The following is a 14,830-nucleotide window of genomic DNA, read 5'->3' as shown; positions in this document are numbered from 1 at the left end:
TATTGATGTTGCTTAATCCATTCAAAGCCTTAAACAGCTCGATCAGATCACCTTGCAGGTGCCTAGTCTCCAGATGCTCCAGTTTGCAGAACCAAAGTCTTTCATGGTCAGAGCACCCCTTTGTTTCCCCTCACCAATCTCATTGCTCATTCCAGCAGCTCTGCATCTTTCCTAAAATGAGGCCTCCAGGCCTGTATGCAGTACTCAAGATGCCTGCTCACTGCCTTATGCAATGAGTTGTAGAGTTATTGTGCATGAATTTGGTGGCAGAAAGGTGATCTGTAATAAGGTGATCTGCTTTTCTGAATTTAGTGAATTTGCATAACAGGAAGAATTTGGTTGTTATAGTCCATATGGTAATTGATGGGAGCAGAATTCTTTACATATGCCTCAGAACAGATGAGGTTATCTGTTCTGAAGATTGATACACCATATCCATTTTCTACAGGCCAGCAAGCTTTTAGTTTTGAGAGAGAGATTAGGCAGTTTAGGAATGGGAAAAATATTATAAATTGACTCGTTATTAGGAAAATATTTTTGATATAGTCATTTGTTTAACAAATATACAGACTTAATAACAACATCAAAAATTGGAATTGAATCAAGTCCTATAGTGTTGATTAAAGCAATCTTTTAATTTCTTACTTTTTTGAAGGATGGTTGCAAAATAGATGTGTGGAAGTTGGCCTTCAGCTTAGCCAATTAAAAAAAAAAGGTTCAGGTGCCAATTCGGTTGGTTCATCTTATAGCACATGTTCCTGGGAAATAACTCTAGCATACTAATGCAACATTAGGATTAAGAAAGCTCGAGGAAAATGAAAGTTTTTCAATAAAACTGATTTCTGAAGGTTCTGTTGGGGGGATGTGGACTAAATCTTTTGAATATAAAATGTGTCAGTTACAGCTAAGATCAGATTCAAAGAAAGAATGGATTGAGTTTTATAAAAGTGCTTAATGTTCATAAAAAGAAGGCCAAGAATTTGATTTCTATAAGATTTATAGCATGAAGTTGATCTACAGTTTGCTTACTAAGATTAATTTCCTGTAGAAAAGGAAGATTAAAACTACCATAAATAACTGAGAGTAGTTTAGGTGTAGTATTCATGATCATCCACATGGTAATTGCACTATAAATAGATGAAGATGGAAGCTGAAAGTTTATGACATTATAAAATGAGCTTTTTCAAAGGTACATTCATTGAATTGTTGAGACTTTAAAATAATTGGATTTGGAGTAATGCCCATTTTTTAATAGGGTAAAAACACCTCGCTTCTCTTTTTCTTTGTTATTCAAAAAACTGTAAGTAGCCACTAATATTAGTTAAAGGGTGTTCTGATGATCATCAGCCAACCATGTTTCAGCAATGCAGACTTATCATGACAAGAGTAAGATTGCAAAATTAGATAGCTTATTTTTTATGCTCTGAACATTTTCCCATTTTAGTTTCTCCATTTAGAAGTGCCATATTAGTTTAATCTACTTCCCAGAAGTTCACACATACACAAAGAGAGAAAGAGAGAGACAGAGAAAGAAAGAGAGTGGCGTCTGTGCGGTTCTAGTTCAAGGAAATGCTCCAGTTAGCTCTCTGACTTTCTAAATAAAGTATAATCTCAGTATTGGTAGGATTATTTAGGGCTTTCCCTAGAATAATTAGCTGAAAACAGGTTATCATATTTGAAGGGCTGTTCCTTCCCTGCACCTCTTATGATTGTTTTCATGAAGAGCTTTGGATGTGGATAAATAATGAGTTAACTGCAGAATATTTTTTATAAATTAGATTTTTTTATACACACATACATAATATATAAGCACAAATATATGTGCACATGTAATTTTGTATTTTTGTGGGCTTAATGATTTTATGACTAACTTTTTTTTTCTCAGCAGAATTAACAGTTTTCTATTTTTTAGTAACATGAAAAAGCACAGCATTTTTTAATAAAAAACTGAAAAGTTAAATACAATAAGTACAGAAATCTATTAAGAACATGATAAATTGGTATACTACACTGAGTGGACAGAAATCATTGGATACCTACCTAGTAACAGGTAGGCCCATGTTTCATCCAGATAAGGGCAGTCACACGGCGAAGCATTAATTGCACCAGATCATGAAAGCGTTCCACAGGTATTTCCATCCATACTTCCTGCGCTGCTGTCCATAATTCCGTCACATTCCTGGGTGGAGGATCCAAAGCTCAAATGGACCTTTCCACAGCATCTTGAAGATGCTCTAAAGGGTAGTTTGTTTATTATTTGGTTTTTAGGAGCATTAGCAACTAACGCCATATTGCTCCGGGGATATGCGGTGGTCATTCCCTGACCTTTCCGCATCCTCCGTATTTGGTGGTCACTGGCTCGAACCCCGGTCTAATCAAGAAGCATATGCTACGCACTGCCGCTCCTGCCCACCTGGCTATGGAGGCTCCGCTCTACAGAGTTCATGTACATTGAATGGGGAGGCCATTCCATGGTGGTAAAATCTGTGGAATGCTCTTTGAACCATGTTCTAGTCACCACATCTCTGTGGGGAGGTGCACTGTCCTGCTGCAAGAATTCATTGCCCTGTGGGTACACAATGACCATGAAGGGATGTAGATGGTCTGCAAGGATGGATACGTAACCTGGACAGTTCAGAGACACGTCTAGCCATACCAGAGGTCCCAACGTGTGCCAGTTGAACACACACCCCAGAAAATTACTGACTGCCCACCTGTCGAACAGTTCCTTGTTGACATGACGGGTGCATAGCTTTGTGCGGTTTTCACCAGATATGCACCCTCCCATCTGCTCGAAATAACTGGAAACGGGATCAGACCAGGAGACCTGTTTCCAATCATCCAGTACTGATGTTCTTTCACCCAGTTGAGGTGTAGAGCCCTGTGTCATGGTGTTAGCAATGGGACTCTAGTGGGTCGGTGGCTCCCATAAACAATTGCAGCTAATGATTGCCTGATGGTTTTGGTGGAGACATTTCTGGCACCTCCCTCATTGAAGTCGGCAGTTATTTGTGCCATTGTCGCTCTCCGGTTGGTTGAAACAGTGCAAGACAGACGTCGATGGCCATGTTCATCCACCACCTTTCTCTGTCCACGAGGAGATGTTATTCCAGAAATGGCATATTCCTGATACACTCTTGATACTGTCAAACGAGGATAGTGCAATTTCTGTACCACCTCCACGATAGAGTGACTCACCTGCCATCATCCCTCTTTCAAAGTTGATTAACTCACAACGTTTATCCATACTGACACCGAATTACTGTCTACATGAATGCAGTGTACCTATATACCTGCCAAGCTGTGGGTTCGTCCACTAGCGATAGTGGCATGTTGCCCAGGAACCAGGTATCCCTTAAATTCTGTCCTTTCAGTCTATACTGCAAGCAGAATTTACAAAATCCAAAAACTTTTTATATAAATACAAAAACAAGTTGGTCGCCTGTCAAATGTCTGTGGCCCCTGTTGAAAAAAACTGTCCCTTTTTTTTATTTTTTTCTTGATGTGAATTTCAAAAAATTTCAGATCTTTTGAATCTAAAGTAAGCTAAAGGAACTTCAAAAGGCTTCTTTGGTGACTGGAGTTAGCTGATCTCAGACCTAAACAGTAGACCCCCCAAAAGGGGGGGTCTACTCTTTACGTCTGAGATCATCCCATGAACACACACATACATATGCAAGACATAATACACAGTGGTGTAATATAGTCAAGTCACTGAAATTCCTAAAACACAAGAACAACAACAACAGACAGGTATGATGTCCTCATCCAATTTTCAAACCTATTTTCATGCTGCTGTCTATTAAAACTATGTCTGCTGTTAGTTGGAAACACAGATAAGAGCAATTCTAATTCTGGCAAGTACCGGAAAATTTCAAAGGCAATTCATACATAAAATGACATATTATTTGAAATCATCAGAACAGATATGTGTATGCATACACAGTCCACATATGAAAAATGCAAATCAACAATTTCAGTCCCGATAGGGTTAGGATAAGTCAATGAGTTGTTAATATTCCTGTAATACAGGGAATGGACACATCCAAATATGAAATGGATCCATAAAGTGAATATTTAAAATGCGTTCATAAAACAAAAAAATAAGTAGAACAAAAATATTAGAAGGAAGTATATGGTGAGCATATTCTCTGCAAATATAGTTTGAAGTTTAAGCAAAAATTATATTTGCTGCAGTCTAATGTATTAGTAATTTGAATTTAGTAATTCATATTAATTGCATTAAAATTAAACATATTAATATTAAGAATGTTAATCTTGTTCAGCATATTAATTGCATAAATTTGATTATAATAATCTCTAGTTTAGTTAATATATTAATTTTTTAATAAATTTAGGAAGAGATGGGTTACCAGGTCTTCCTGGCTTAAAAGGAGAAAAAGGAGAAGCAGGGCTTCCGGGGCAGCCTGGATATAAGGGAATAAAAGGCGATCAGGGTCTTCCTGGACTTCCGGGAGAACAAGGACAAGTTGGTATGTGTGTTATTTAATCCAGTAATTTAACTTATAAGAAAGGATATCTGTGGTTGGGATTTGTACAGAGATAAAATATTTAGATACCAAAGGTGGGAGTGCTTGGATCACCTAAAGCTGCATAGTTATTTACAGTTGGAGCCAAAGTTTTATTTTATTTTATAATCTACACTTCTCAAGTTACAGGCCGACTGTTTTTCTACACCAGAATGTGAGAGAGAGCGAGAGAGCAGTGACCCTTCATGCATTGCATTATAGCCAAAGCAGCTGATGTGCCATCAAACTCCTATAACAGCCTTCATGCATTAAGAATATGCAGTAAAAGAACAACTAGGTGGGTGGCAGTGATCACAGTGTATTGATAGGATTGACTTAAAGATGTAACTACTGTTAAGAGCAAAGGGACAGGCTTTCCTTCATAAAGGCAACTACAGTGGTCTCTGAGTTTTTAAACTCCATGGAATGGGCTCAGCTAATGATCTTGCCAGCTGCAAGTTCTAAATGGGAGATATTCATGGAGGTAATCATAGAAGTTTTTTCTAAAAGATGCAGTTCAAGGTTTAGACCTTAAACTAGTGGTAAAGAAGAAAAATGCTTGGGATGTTTATAAATTATTAGGAGATACAGAAATCTACAGTAGGTATAAACTAGTCAGTAATCAAGTCACAAAATGGGTTTTGGCAAGCTAATGCAGATTATAAAAATCTGGTAATGAATGCAAATAAAATTAGCATAGCCTTTTATTTATGTAAACATTGGAAGGAAAAGGATAAACCATTAGTTGTCTAGATATAATGGTATAACATTTGATGACCCTGCTCAGGTTTCTGATAGTCAATATGTATGTTGTATCTACATTCACACATGAAGAAATTTTTAGGGATATAGCGATGCCAGAAGTATATCAGATTATAGAGAGCTAAATTATTTTGTGATAACTTAGAGGAAAATGGATGAGAAATTGTTGACGCTAAATGGAAATTAGGTTCCTGGGGTGGATGGGATGTAACCAATAATATTTAGAGAGGCAGCACAAGAGGTAAGCAAAATGAGAGCATTCTTGGATTGCAGGGAGGTTCCTGTGTAATGGAGATGAGCAAATATAACCCCATTTTAGAAAGAGGATCAAAGTTTGAAGTCAGTAATTATGAACCTGTGAGCTTGGCTTATGTTCCAGAGAAAATAGTGGAGTCGCTGGTTAAAAAAAGTAATGCAGGATTATCTAGACAGGAATGCAGTTAATGGCAGTCACAGCTTTGATTTTTAAGGGACACCCTTGTCTGAACAATCCAAATTGACACTGTGAGGCAGTAACAAGTAATAGTAATGGCAAATGATGCAAGAAAGCAAGCTTATATAGCATCGGCCAAAAAAAAACAATTTCACACATCCATTCCCTCTAAAAGTTTGTCCAGTTTCCCCTTGAATTTATTTAAGCTATCAGCTTCCACAACGACAGATGAAAGTTTGTTCCAATAATTAACAACCCACTGGCTGAAGGCAAACTTCCACATATCTATCCCACAACCATCCTACCTCAACTTAAATTTATGCCCTCTCATGTGTGTGTGGTCTCAGCAAGTGGAAGAATACCAATTCAGCTTACTCAATCCATTCAAGGCTTTAAATACCTCAATCAGATCTACCCACATGCCTGGTGTTGAGATGCTGCAATTTGTTTGCAGAGCTGAAGCCTTTCTAGGTAAGAGCACCCTTTTGTTCCCTTCACCAGTCTGGTTGTCCTTCTCTGCACCCATTCCAGCAGATCTACATGCTTTCTAAAGTGAGCCCTCCAGACAGTATTCAGTACTCAACCATGGCCTTATACAAAAGAATAATCACCTCCTTATCCCTGCTATCAAAGTTTCTATATATATCATTGACAAAACACCATAATCTGTCTGGCAGCATGTATTTCATCCATCCATGTATTTCCATTGATCCATGCTTGTCGCATAATTCTGTTGCATTCCTGGGTGGAGGAATGAGACAGAATTATGTTCAAATGGGCCTTTCCACAGCATCCCAAGGATGCTCCATAGGATTCGCGTCCATTGAAAGGGGAGGCCATTCCATGGTGGTAAAATCTGCGGAATGCTCTTTGAACCATGTTCTAGTCACCGTGGCTCTGTGGGGAGGCGCATTGTCCTGATGCAAGAATCCATTGCCCTGTGGGTGCACAATGACCATGAAGGGATGCAGATGGTCTGCAAGGATAGACACATAACCTGGACAGTTCAGAGATGCATCTAGACATACCAGAGGTCCCAATGTGTGCCAGTTGAACACACTCCAGACCATCATCAACCATCCACCTGCCCGAACAGTTCCTTGTTGACATGAAGGGTGCATAGCTTTGTGGGATTCCGCCTGATACACACCCTCCTTTCCCCTCGAAATAACTGGAAACAGGACTAATCGGACCAGGAGACCAGTCCCCAAACATCCAAGTTCCAGTGTTCTTTCGCCAAGTTGAGGCGTAGAGTCCTGTTTCGTGGTGTTAGCAATGGGACTCTGGTGGCTCGGCAGCTCCCATAACCTATTGCAGCTAATGATTGTCTGATGATCTTGGTGGAGACATTTATGGCACCTCCCTCGTTGAAGTCAGCAATAATTTGTGCCCCTGTCGCTCTCTGGTTGGCTGAAACAATGTGAGACAGATATCGAAGGCCACATTCATCCACTACCTTTCTCTGCTCACGATGACATGTTATTCCAGAAATGGCATATTCCCGATACACTCTTGATACTGTCAAACAGGAATAGTGCGCCGACCGGGCTAGCCAGGTGGGTAAAGTGCCTGCCTGGCAACCCAAAGGTCGCGGGTTCGATTCCCGCCTCGGGCTTGGATCAAAGTACTGCAAAAACCTTGGGAGGTGCACTATGGCCACAGAAGCCGATGCGCCAACAACTACCAAACCAAAAAAAAAAAAAAAAAAAAAAAGGAATAGTGCAATTTCTGTACCACCTCTGCAATAGAGTGATCCATGCATCTGGCACCCACTTTGAAAGTTGGTTAACTCACAACGTTTATCCATACTGACAAATTACTGTCTACGTGAATACAGTGATGCGGTGTACCTATATACCTGCCAAGAAGTGAGTTCGTCCACTAGCGGTGATGAGAGGTGACAGTGTTGCATTGCCCAGGAACAAGGTATCCCATGAATTCTGTCCTTCCAGTGTACTTAACCCGACCGTTGTACCACTCCCTTTTGTAACACAAATGGCATCCCATCCCTTGACGGGCCCAAATTTTAAATTTATTATTGGAAAAAAGTATTTGCCGTTTTGAATTGTGCTTTCAGTGTACTAATGCATGACCTTTTACCAGTAGATTGCACTGCTTATTAATTTCAGTTCTTTATTTGTTTAATAATAATTGAAAATTTTGCAAATGTGTTTTTGCTGCTAAAAAATACTCATTGTTTTTAATGAAATAAAAAGTTTATTGATTATGTTTAAATTTTCGATAAATGTTGATATAAAATAGAAGCATGAAATGTTTAATCTCTTGGCAAATTTAAGTTTGTGGTCATGCATGCATGAAAATTTGCCATTATTTCAACAAAACAGATCAAGCCAATCTTTAGAAAACATTAAAATTAATATATTTTAATGAAAAATATATAAATTTCTATTCATTTGGCCTGGACAAATACAAACACTATAAATATTAAATAATACTGTGAAATCTTTCATGTCCATATTTCCGAGTGAGACATTCACCTGCATGAAAATTTTCCTTGGCTGGAAATTGAAAAACATTCCCAATATTTTTGCGCCCATTTTTTGTCACTGTCATTTTTATTTTTCTTATAAACAGCTCTCTTCATATATTACTACCTCCATTTCACTTGCAAATTGATGCTTTCTAATTTCATTAGGTATAAAAAAAATAATAAAATAACTACGGCCAGCTTGTAATATTCCAGCTGATGTCCCATACAACTTTCCAATTATATATGTTAGTCTCTCCCTCCGGAGCCCTTCTCCATAGAATTGTAACTTGGCAATCTGTGGTCTGAGTGAGGTTAATTGATTTACTGTTTGCAGCCACAGATTCTACTGGAATTTCTCTTATTTTCTTGGATAATTCTCACGTAGGTGAGTGGTAGACTTTGAAAAGCTTTTGGATAGTGATAAATGTGCCAATCAGCATTTTGTTATGTGACCTGTACTTAGCCTCTCACAGTGGAGTAACGTAAGTAATATTGTCTACTTTCTCAGGACCATACAACTTTCATGAAGCAATAAACAATATAAATAGATAATAAAAAAAAAAAGAAGCACATACAAGACTAAAGACACTATTAGGATAGTACAAAAAGAATCATATACTAATTAGCATTAGCATTAGCATTAGTAGAGGCATTTGATGCAAGAAAGCAAGCTTATGCAGCATCAGCCAAAAAAAAAAAAAAAACCCACTTCCACTTCACCCCTCTGTTCGTTCAAAATACCTGTCCAGCTGAGCCTTAAACTTATTTAGGCTATCAACCTCCACCACAAGGGATGGAAGTCTGTTCCACCAACCAACCACCCGCTGGCTAAAGGCAAATTTCCACACGTCTATCCTACATCTGTCTTTCCTCAATTTGAATTTATGCCCTCTCAGGTGATTTTTCTGAGCTAGAGGAAGAATCCCATCAGCATTGAGCATGCTTAAACCATTCAAGGCTTTATACACCTCTATCAGATCACCTCGCTGGTGCCTAGTCTCCAGACACTGTAATTTGCAAAACTTAAGCCTTTCTTCGTAAGAGCACCCCTTTGTTCCATTCACTAATCTTGTTGCCCTTCTCTGTACTCGTTCCAGCATCTCTACATCCTTCTTGAAATGAGGCCTCCAGACCTGTATACAGTACTCTAGGTGTGGCCTGACCATCGCCTTATACAATGGAATAATCACCTCCTTATCCCTGCTGGAAAAATTCCTGTATATCATTGACAATACTCCATGAGCTACTCTTGCAGCCCGTCTGCACTGCTCAGAGAACTTCATATCTGCCTGCACAACCACTGACCATAATCAACGGTCAGTGAGTCACCAGGATTAAATATTATTTTCTGCTGGCCATCCCCCCCCACAGACACACAACGTGCCACCACAGAATATGTCAGCTAGTTCACGAACACTCCCCTCACCCAGTATCCCACGAACCGACATATCAACAGGTTACAAATCTTTCCTCGTGTACACTATCGCAGGACCAGATTTCGCTTTTATCCAAAGGACTAAATTATAATTTACCACCTTGTAAACTGCCTAAAAAACAATGCGTAATTGATATTGAATTTGGACTTTGTGATGTTCCACAAAAAGATATATTCATTCAACAAGTTAACCAAGTAGTGAATAACATAAAAGAAACGCGACTTTCTAAATTGAATACGCATGACAGTTCAGCTTTATGAGAACTTTGGGGAAATAAGGACATTATTATACAGAGGGCAGATAAAGGAGATACGGTGTTAGTACTAGATAAACATGATTATATTAATAAGTTAGATTCAGTTGTGTCAGATACCTCCACTTATCGTGAAGTAGACCCGGCACTGTTTACCAATTTGGTCAATCAATACAATAAAACGTTAACCACGTATTGAAAAAACGACTACATTACTATGGTTCAGTTAAAGGAATTGAAGGCCAGAACATACAATATTCCTGCACTTTTCGGTCAGGTAAAATTACACAAGACGGTTTCCTATTCGACTTATTGTTTCCTACAGGAACTCGGCATTTTCATCCTTAGCCACACATGTATATAACATTATAAAACCCTTTAGACAGGTAATACAATTTGGGATTAAGAACTACGATACATTATTTAATAAGCTTAAAGACTGTAGACTCGGCGACAATTACAATTTATTCTCACTAGATGTTACCTCATTATATACGAATGTAAATGTTGAATACACATTAGATATTATTTGGGATATGTTAAATAAAAACTCGACACCGATTAATTATACGAAGCTACCTATTAACGAAATTTTTAACTTACTTAAACTGTTAGTTGAGGCTAACTACATTACCTTTCGAGACAAGGTGTACAAACAAATTTTTGGATTACCAATGGGTTTGAGCTTGAGTGGCTTAATGTCAGAGATCTATCTCTCAACGATTGAGCAGATACATTTGACACCGTTTCGAACCCATATCACATACTATGGCAGGTATTTAGATGATGTTCTAGTTATTACCGATAGTAATACTATCCAAGACATTCTACGTTCGTTTAATAATATTCATTCTAGACTCAAATTTACATTGGAAAGGGAAGATACGGATACTAAGTCATTAAACTTTCTAAATTTCACGCTTACCCGGGACTCGAACAAAATACAATTTAGCATCTATCGAAAACCTACAAACACCGGTATGCTTCTACACTATAATAGCTATCACCCGTTCACCTACAAAAGATCGATCATCTTTAATCAATTTCTTAATGCCTATAAATATTCAACGACCGATTCTGCTTTGGACTCAGAAATACAAATATTAACTAGCAGATTCTTAAACAGGGGTTATTCCATTACCACAATAAACCGAATTAGGGTACAAGCTAAGGATAGGATACAAAATACTACACCAATCAACACTAGTAATATCAAAAAATACTTTATTTCTGTCCCATATGTTGAACAGTGGCACAAACAGCTTAACAGATTCTTTAAAGATACAGAATTTAAAATTTAATATTTAATACCGAATTTAATACGAAAGTTACACACTATACTGAACAATCACTCGGTTCTTTCAGCGTTCGCAACACAAATTAATGATCTGGTATACAACATTTCTTGCGGTGATTGCGGCTCGTCTTATCAGGGTTCGACCCGATTTTCTCTTAATATTCGTGTAAATCAACACGAAGCCTCGGTTCGTGCTTCTCGTTCAGCAGCATCAGAATTAGCCTTTCATGCCATTAACGAAAAACATACTTTTTTATTTAACGAGGCCAAAATACTTAACGTTTAACGTAATTATATGTGACTATTAATTGCAGAAACCGTTGAAATTAAATTACACAAGAATTAGGTTAATGTTCAGCGGCCATATTTGATCTCCGATGTGTGAACCTTTACGCGCATGCGCGAAGACAAATAATATCTATTTAAGCATCAGGTTTAACCCGATTCGGTAATTTTCATTCCTGTGATCACGACATACGGTTGAAAAGCATTGTCAGCTTCAGGAAGGAAAATCGTTTTGAATATTTTCGTTAGATTCTTTTAATTGTGTTAATTTGTTTATTTAATTATTTATATTTTACTCTAATGTACCGGTAAGTTGTCGATTTTTTTCATTTTTTCCGTTTTAATTTCTGGAGGGTATCATACGGAAGTGTTCTACGCACTATATTGAGGTAAACTCCTCTTATTATTTTACTAATATATTTTCATTGTATGTTTTTAACTGATATTATTTTGATTTTAAATATTTGTGTAATGAATATATTCTGAAGTCTGGCCATAGGCAAGAATTATTCATGTATCCAATTCCTCCAAGTGTTTTTCAGTCCTCACAGGACTGAAAAACACTTGGAGGAATCTTCCAATTATAACATGTAAATTTATGAGATATGCAGTTCAGCTGTTTGAGATTCACTTGCATTTTCACAAATGCATTCCCATTGAATTTTTTTGTGGGGGGGGGTCTGCTTTTATTCTTATATGGTAGAATACTTAACACTCGTTCCTCAGATTATTAAAAAACTTCTTGGAGTGCAATTCTTCAGTTCTGAAATTGATAAGTACCTCATTGTTTCAGTTTCCTCTCTACCTATAGCCTGTGATGAGGTTTAAGTTTATTTAAGGGCCATGCCATTTATTTCTTTCATTCATCAAACGTTTTAGTTGATGATGAAATGGTGTAGCACATTATGTCTACAGCAACTGCAGTGCCAGTAAATAACCAAACAAACAACAACTGTAAACTGCAGCAATATGGTTTGCGTATTACTGAATATATTCATTAGGCACAGTGATCTTTAATAGTGCTGAACCAATGCAGGGATGTTAGTTAAGTAACAAGTGAGTGTTTATACTGATTATGCATTGTATACTAGTGAAGGCCGAAACCATAATTTTGCCACGATGGCCAAGTGGTTAAGACATGAGACCGTGCCAAGATGATCCAGTGGCAGTTAAAAGTTTGATTGCTAAAGATGTTATAAATGCAGACTGTTGTAATCTTTTCATAGTTTCAAATGTAACTTGGCAGAGGCCAAGTTGCATGCAACCTAATGCCCTCAGCACAGAGTCATAGTTTTGCCATTCCTTATGACACAGAATTAGATTTTCCATAAGATTATTCCTGAGGGAATGTATTGCTTATAAGATACAATTTACATAAGAAAAATTTTCATTAATGTGCATGTTTTAGTCTCGACGTTGGAAATCCTCTTTAATTAAAAAAAAAGTTTATTTGTACATTGTTAAAGTGTAAATATATGTTTCTTGGTGCAGTTTTATGTGAATACATATCGCAGCCTTTTATTACATTAAAATATATTCAGAGTAATGCTTTAATATCAAATTAATTTACATTTAATGAATTTATCTCAACAAATTGCCTTATATCAGAAAGGACAATTCTACAATTATATTCATTTTATCTCTAGGAATCAAAGGTGAAAGAGGGCAGAAAGGAGAAAAAGGCACAGTACCACCATTAAATTTATTTAAAGGACAAAAAGGTGAGCCTGGTAGTTCAGGATCACCAGGAGAAAAAGGTTCTCCTGGACCAAAAGGTTTTCCAGGTCCACAGGGATTTCCAGGTAACTTTTTTTATGCCAAAAAAAAAAAAAAAGTTTGTTCTATAGTATAAACATATAATTTTAAATTTGCTAAATTTTAAACAAATACTTTAAGCAATAATATTATGCCATTTTTAATTATACATTTGTTTACAGAAGGGAAATTGAGAGCACCTTTGGAACAGCTATGGTTTTATTTAATGAATTTATCTTTTATTTTGTGCTTTTTCAAATGTGTTATGGCCATCTCCTTGTTACAGTCAGTTGTTTATATTTTTATAAGAAAGAATGAAATTGTAGAAAAAATTCCCAAGTCCAATTCTACGTATAACCATGTCAGACTCTACTTCAATAACGTAGAGAGGAAACTTATTCCAGGGATCATCAACACACTGTGCATAAGTGATCTTCAGAAAAGTTCTCATTTATACTCCAGCATGAACACTAGGTCAGAAGAGTTTACGTTATTTATTTTGACAATGAATACAATCATTAACCGTATATGGCAGTCACACGAGCTTGAACCATTAGTGGTCCACTCAAAGCATGTGTGCTTCTATTTGACCCTTGCATTTGACCACTTGACTATGTCAGGGAATGACATCTAATGTTATATTGCTTCACACAATATTATATTTGCATCTCCTTGGTCTCGTTTTACCTGCCATTATGTAAATTGTTCATTCTGCCTATTCCTTTAAGGGCCTTTATCAATTCACCTCTGAGGTGCTAGTCTCTAGGCTCTGCAGCCAGCATCTTTTAAGCCATTCCTCACAGGGATAATCCTTAGAAACACCAACCAATCTAGTTGCTTTTTTGCATTCTCACAATAAGTTATGTTCTTTTTTAGGTGAAGCCTCCAGATCTGAATAAAATATTCCAATTGAGGTCTCACCATCATTTTATATAGAGGAATAATAGTGTGCATTTCCCTGCCACCAAAGTTCCTATTGATCATTAATAGTACTCCCTGATCCTTCATGGCTGCTTGTCTACACTGCAAGGAAAATTTTATATCTGTTTGTAGCCCAAAATCTGAACCAACTTTAATTCCTTTTTAATCCCAGAATTTTTTCCTCCAAATGCAAAACCTTACATTTTCAGGATTAAACTTTAGTTGCCATCTTTCAGACCACTTGTAACTCATCTGAGTCATTCTGAAGCAGCACATCCTTGCCCACAATTGTTAACCATTCTGATTACTTTTAAGTCATCAGCAAAATTTCTCCCCAGATAGCTTTTCCTTATATCCTCATCAATATCAGTGCAGAAAATCAGAAACAAGAGGGTCCCCTGCTCAGCGCATTAGTCCACTTGGAAGAATACCTTGTAATTTCTACTCTGTCTCTTTTTTTAATTAGTCAGCCCTATTCTACTGAGGATCTTCCCAGCATGATTCCCATTTGTACAATAGCCTCTCATGTGGAACCAAATCATATTGTAATTGTAATTAAATTAAGCAATTATATTATTGTAATTAAACAGTTCCCTTCACAAAACCTTGCTCTAATTCCTTTAGAAGTTCATTATTATCAAGTAATTTCTGTATGCATCCTTAATTAC

The 14,830-nt window shown here is 37.2% G+C and overlaps 1 protein-coding gene across 2 annotated transcripts in view; it reads left to right on the top strand.

Annotated features, from left to right (window-relative positions):
* Col4a1 (Collagen type IV alpha 1) overlaps positions 1-14,830 on the top strand; it is a 1,206,096-nt gene that overhangs the window by 1,129,520 nt on the left and 61,746 nt on the right. For both annotated transcript variants that reach the window (XM_090374514.1, XM_090374509.1), the window contains exons 35-36: positions 4,359-4,493; positions 13,133-13,288. In XM_090374514.1, the coding sequence (XP_090230640.1) occupies positions 4,359-4,493; positions 13,133-13,288 (291 nt within the window). The remainder of the gene's footprint in view (positions 1-4,358; positions 4,494-13,132; positions 13,289-14,830) is intronic.

Source organism: Mastigoproctus giganteus, chromosome 1 (assembly GCF_048544385.1).
Source record: "Mastigoproctus giganteus isolate SK-2022 chromosome 1, ASM4854438v1, whole genome shotgun sequence".
Classification (NCBI taxonomy): Eukaryota; Metazoa; Arthropoda; class Arachnida; order Uropygi; family Thelyphonidae; genus Mastigoproctus; species Mastigoproctus giganteus.
The sequence above is the reverse complement of the archived record's forward strand: the minus strand, read 5'-3'. Positions and strand labels throughout refer to the sequence as shown.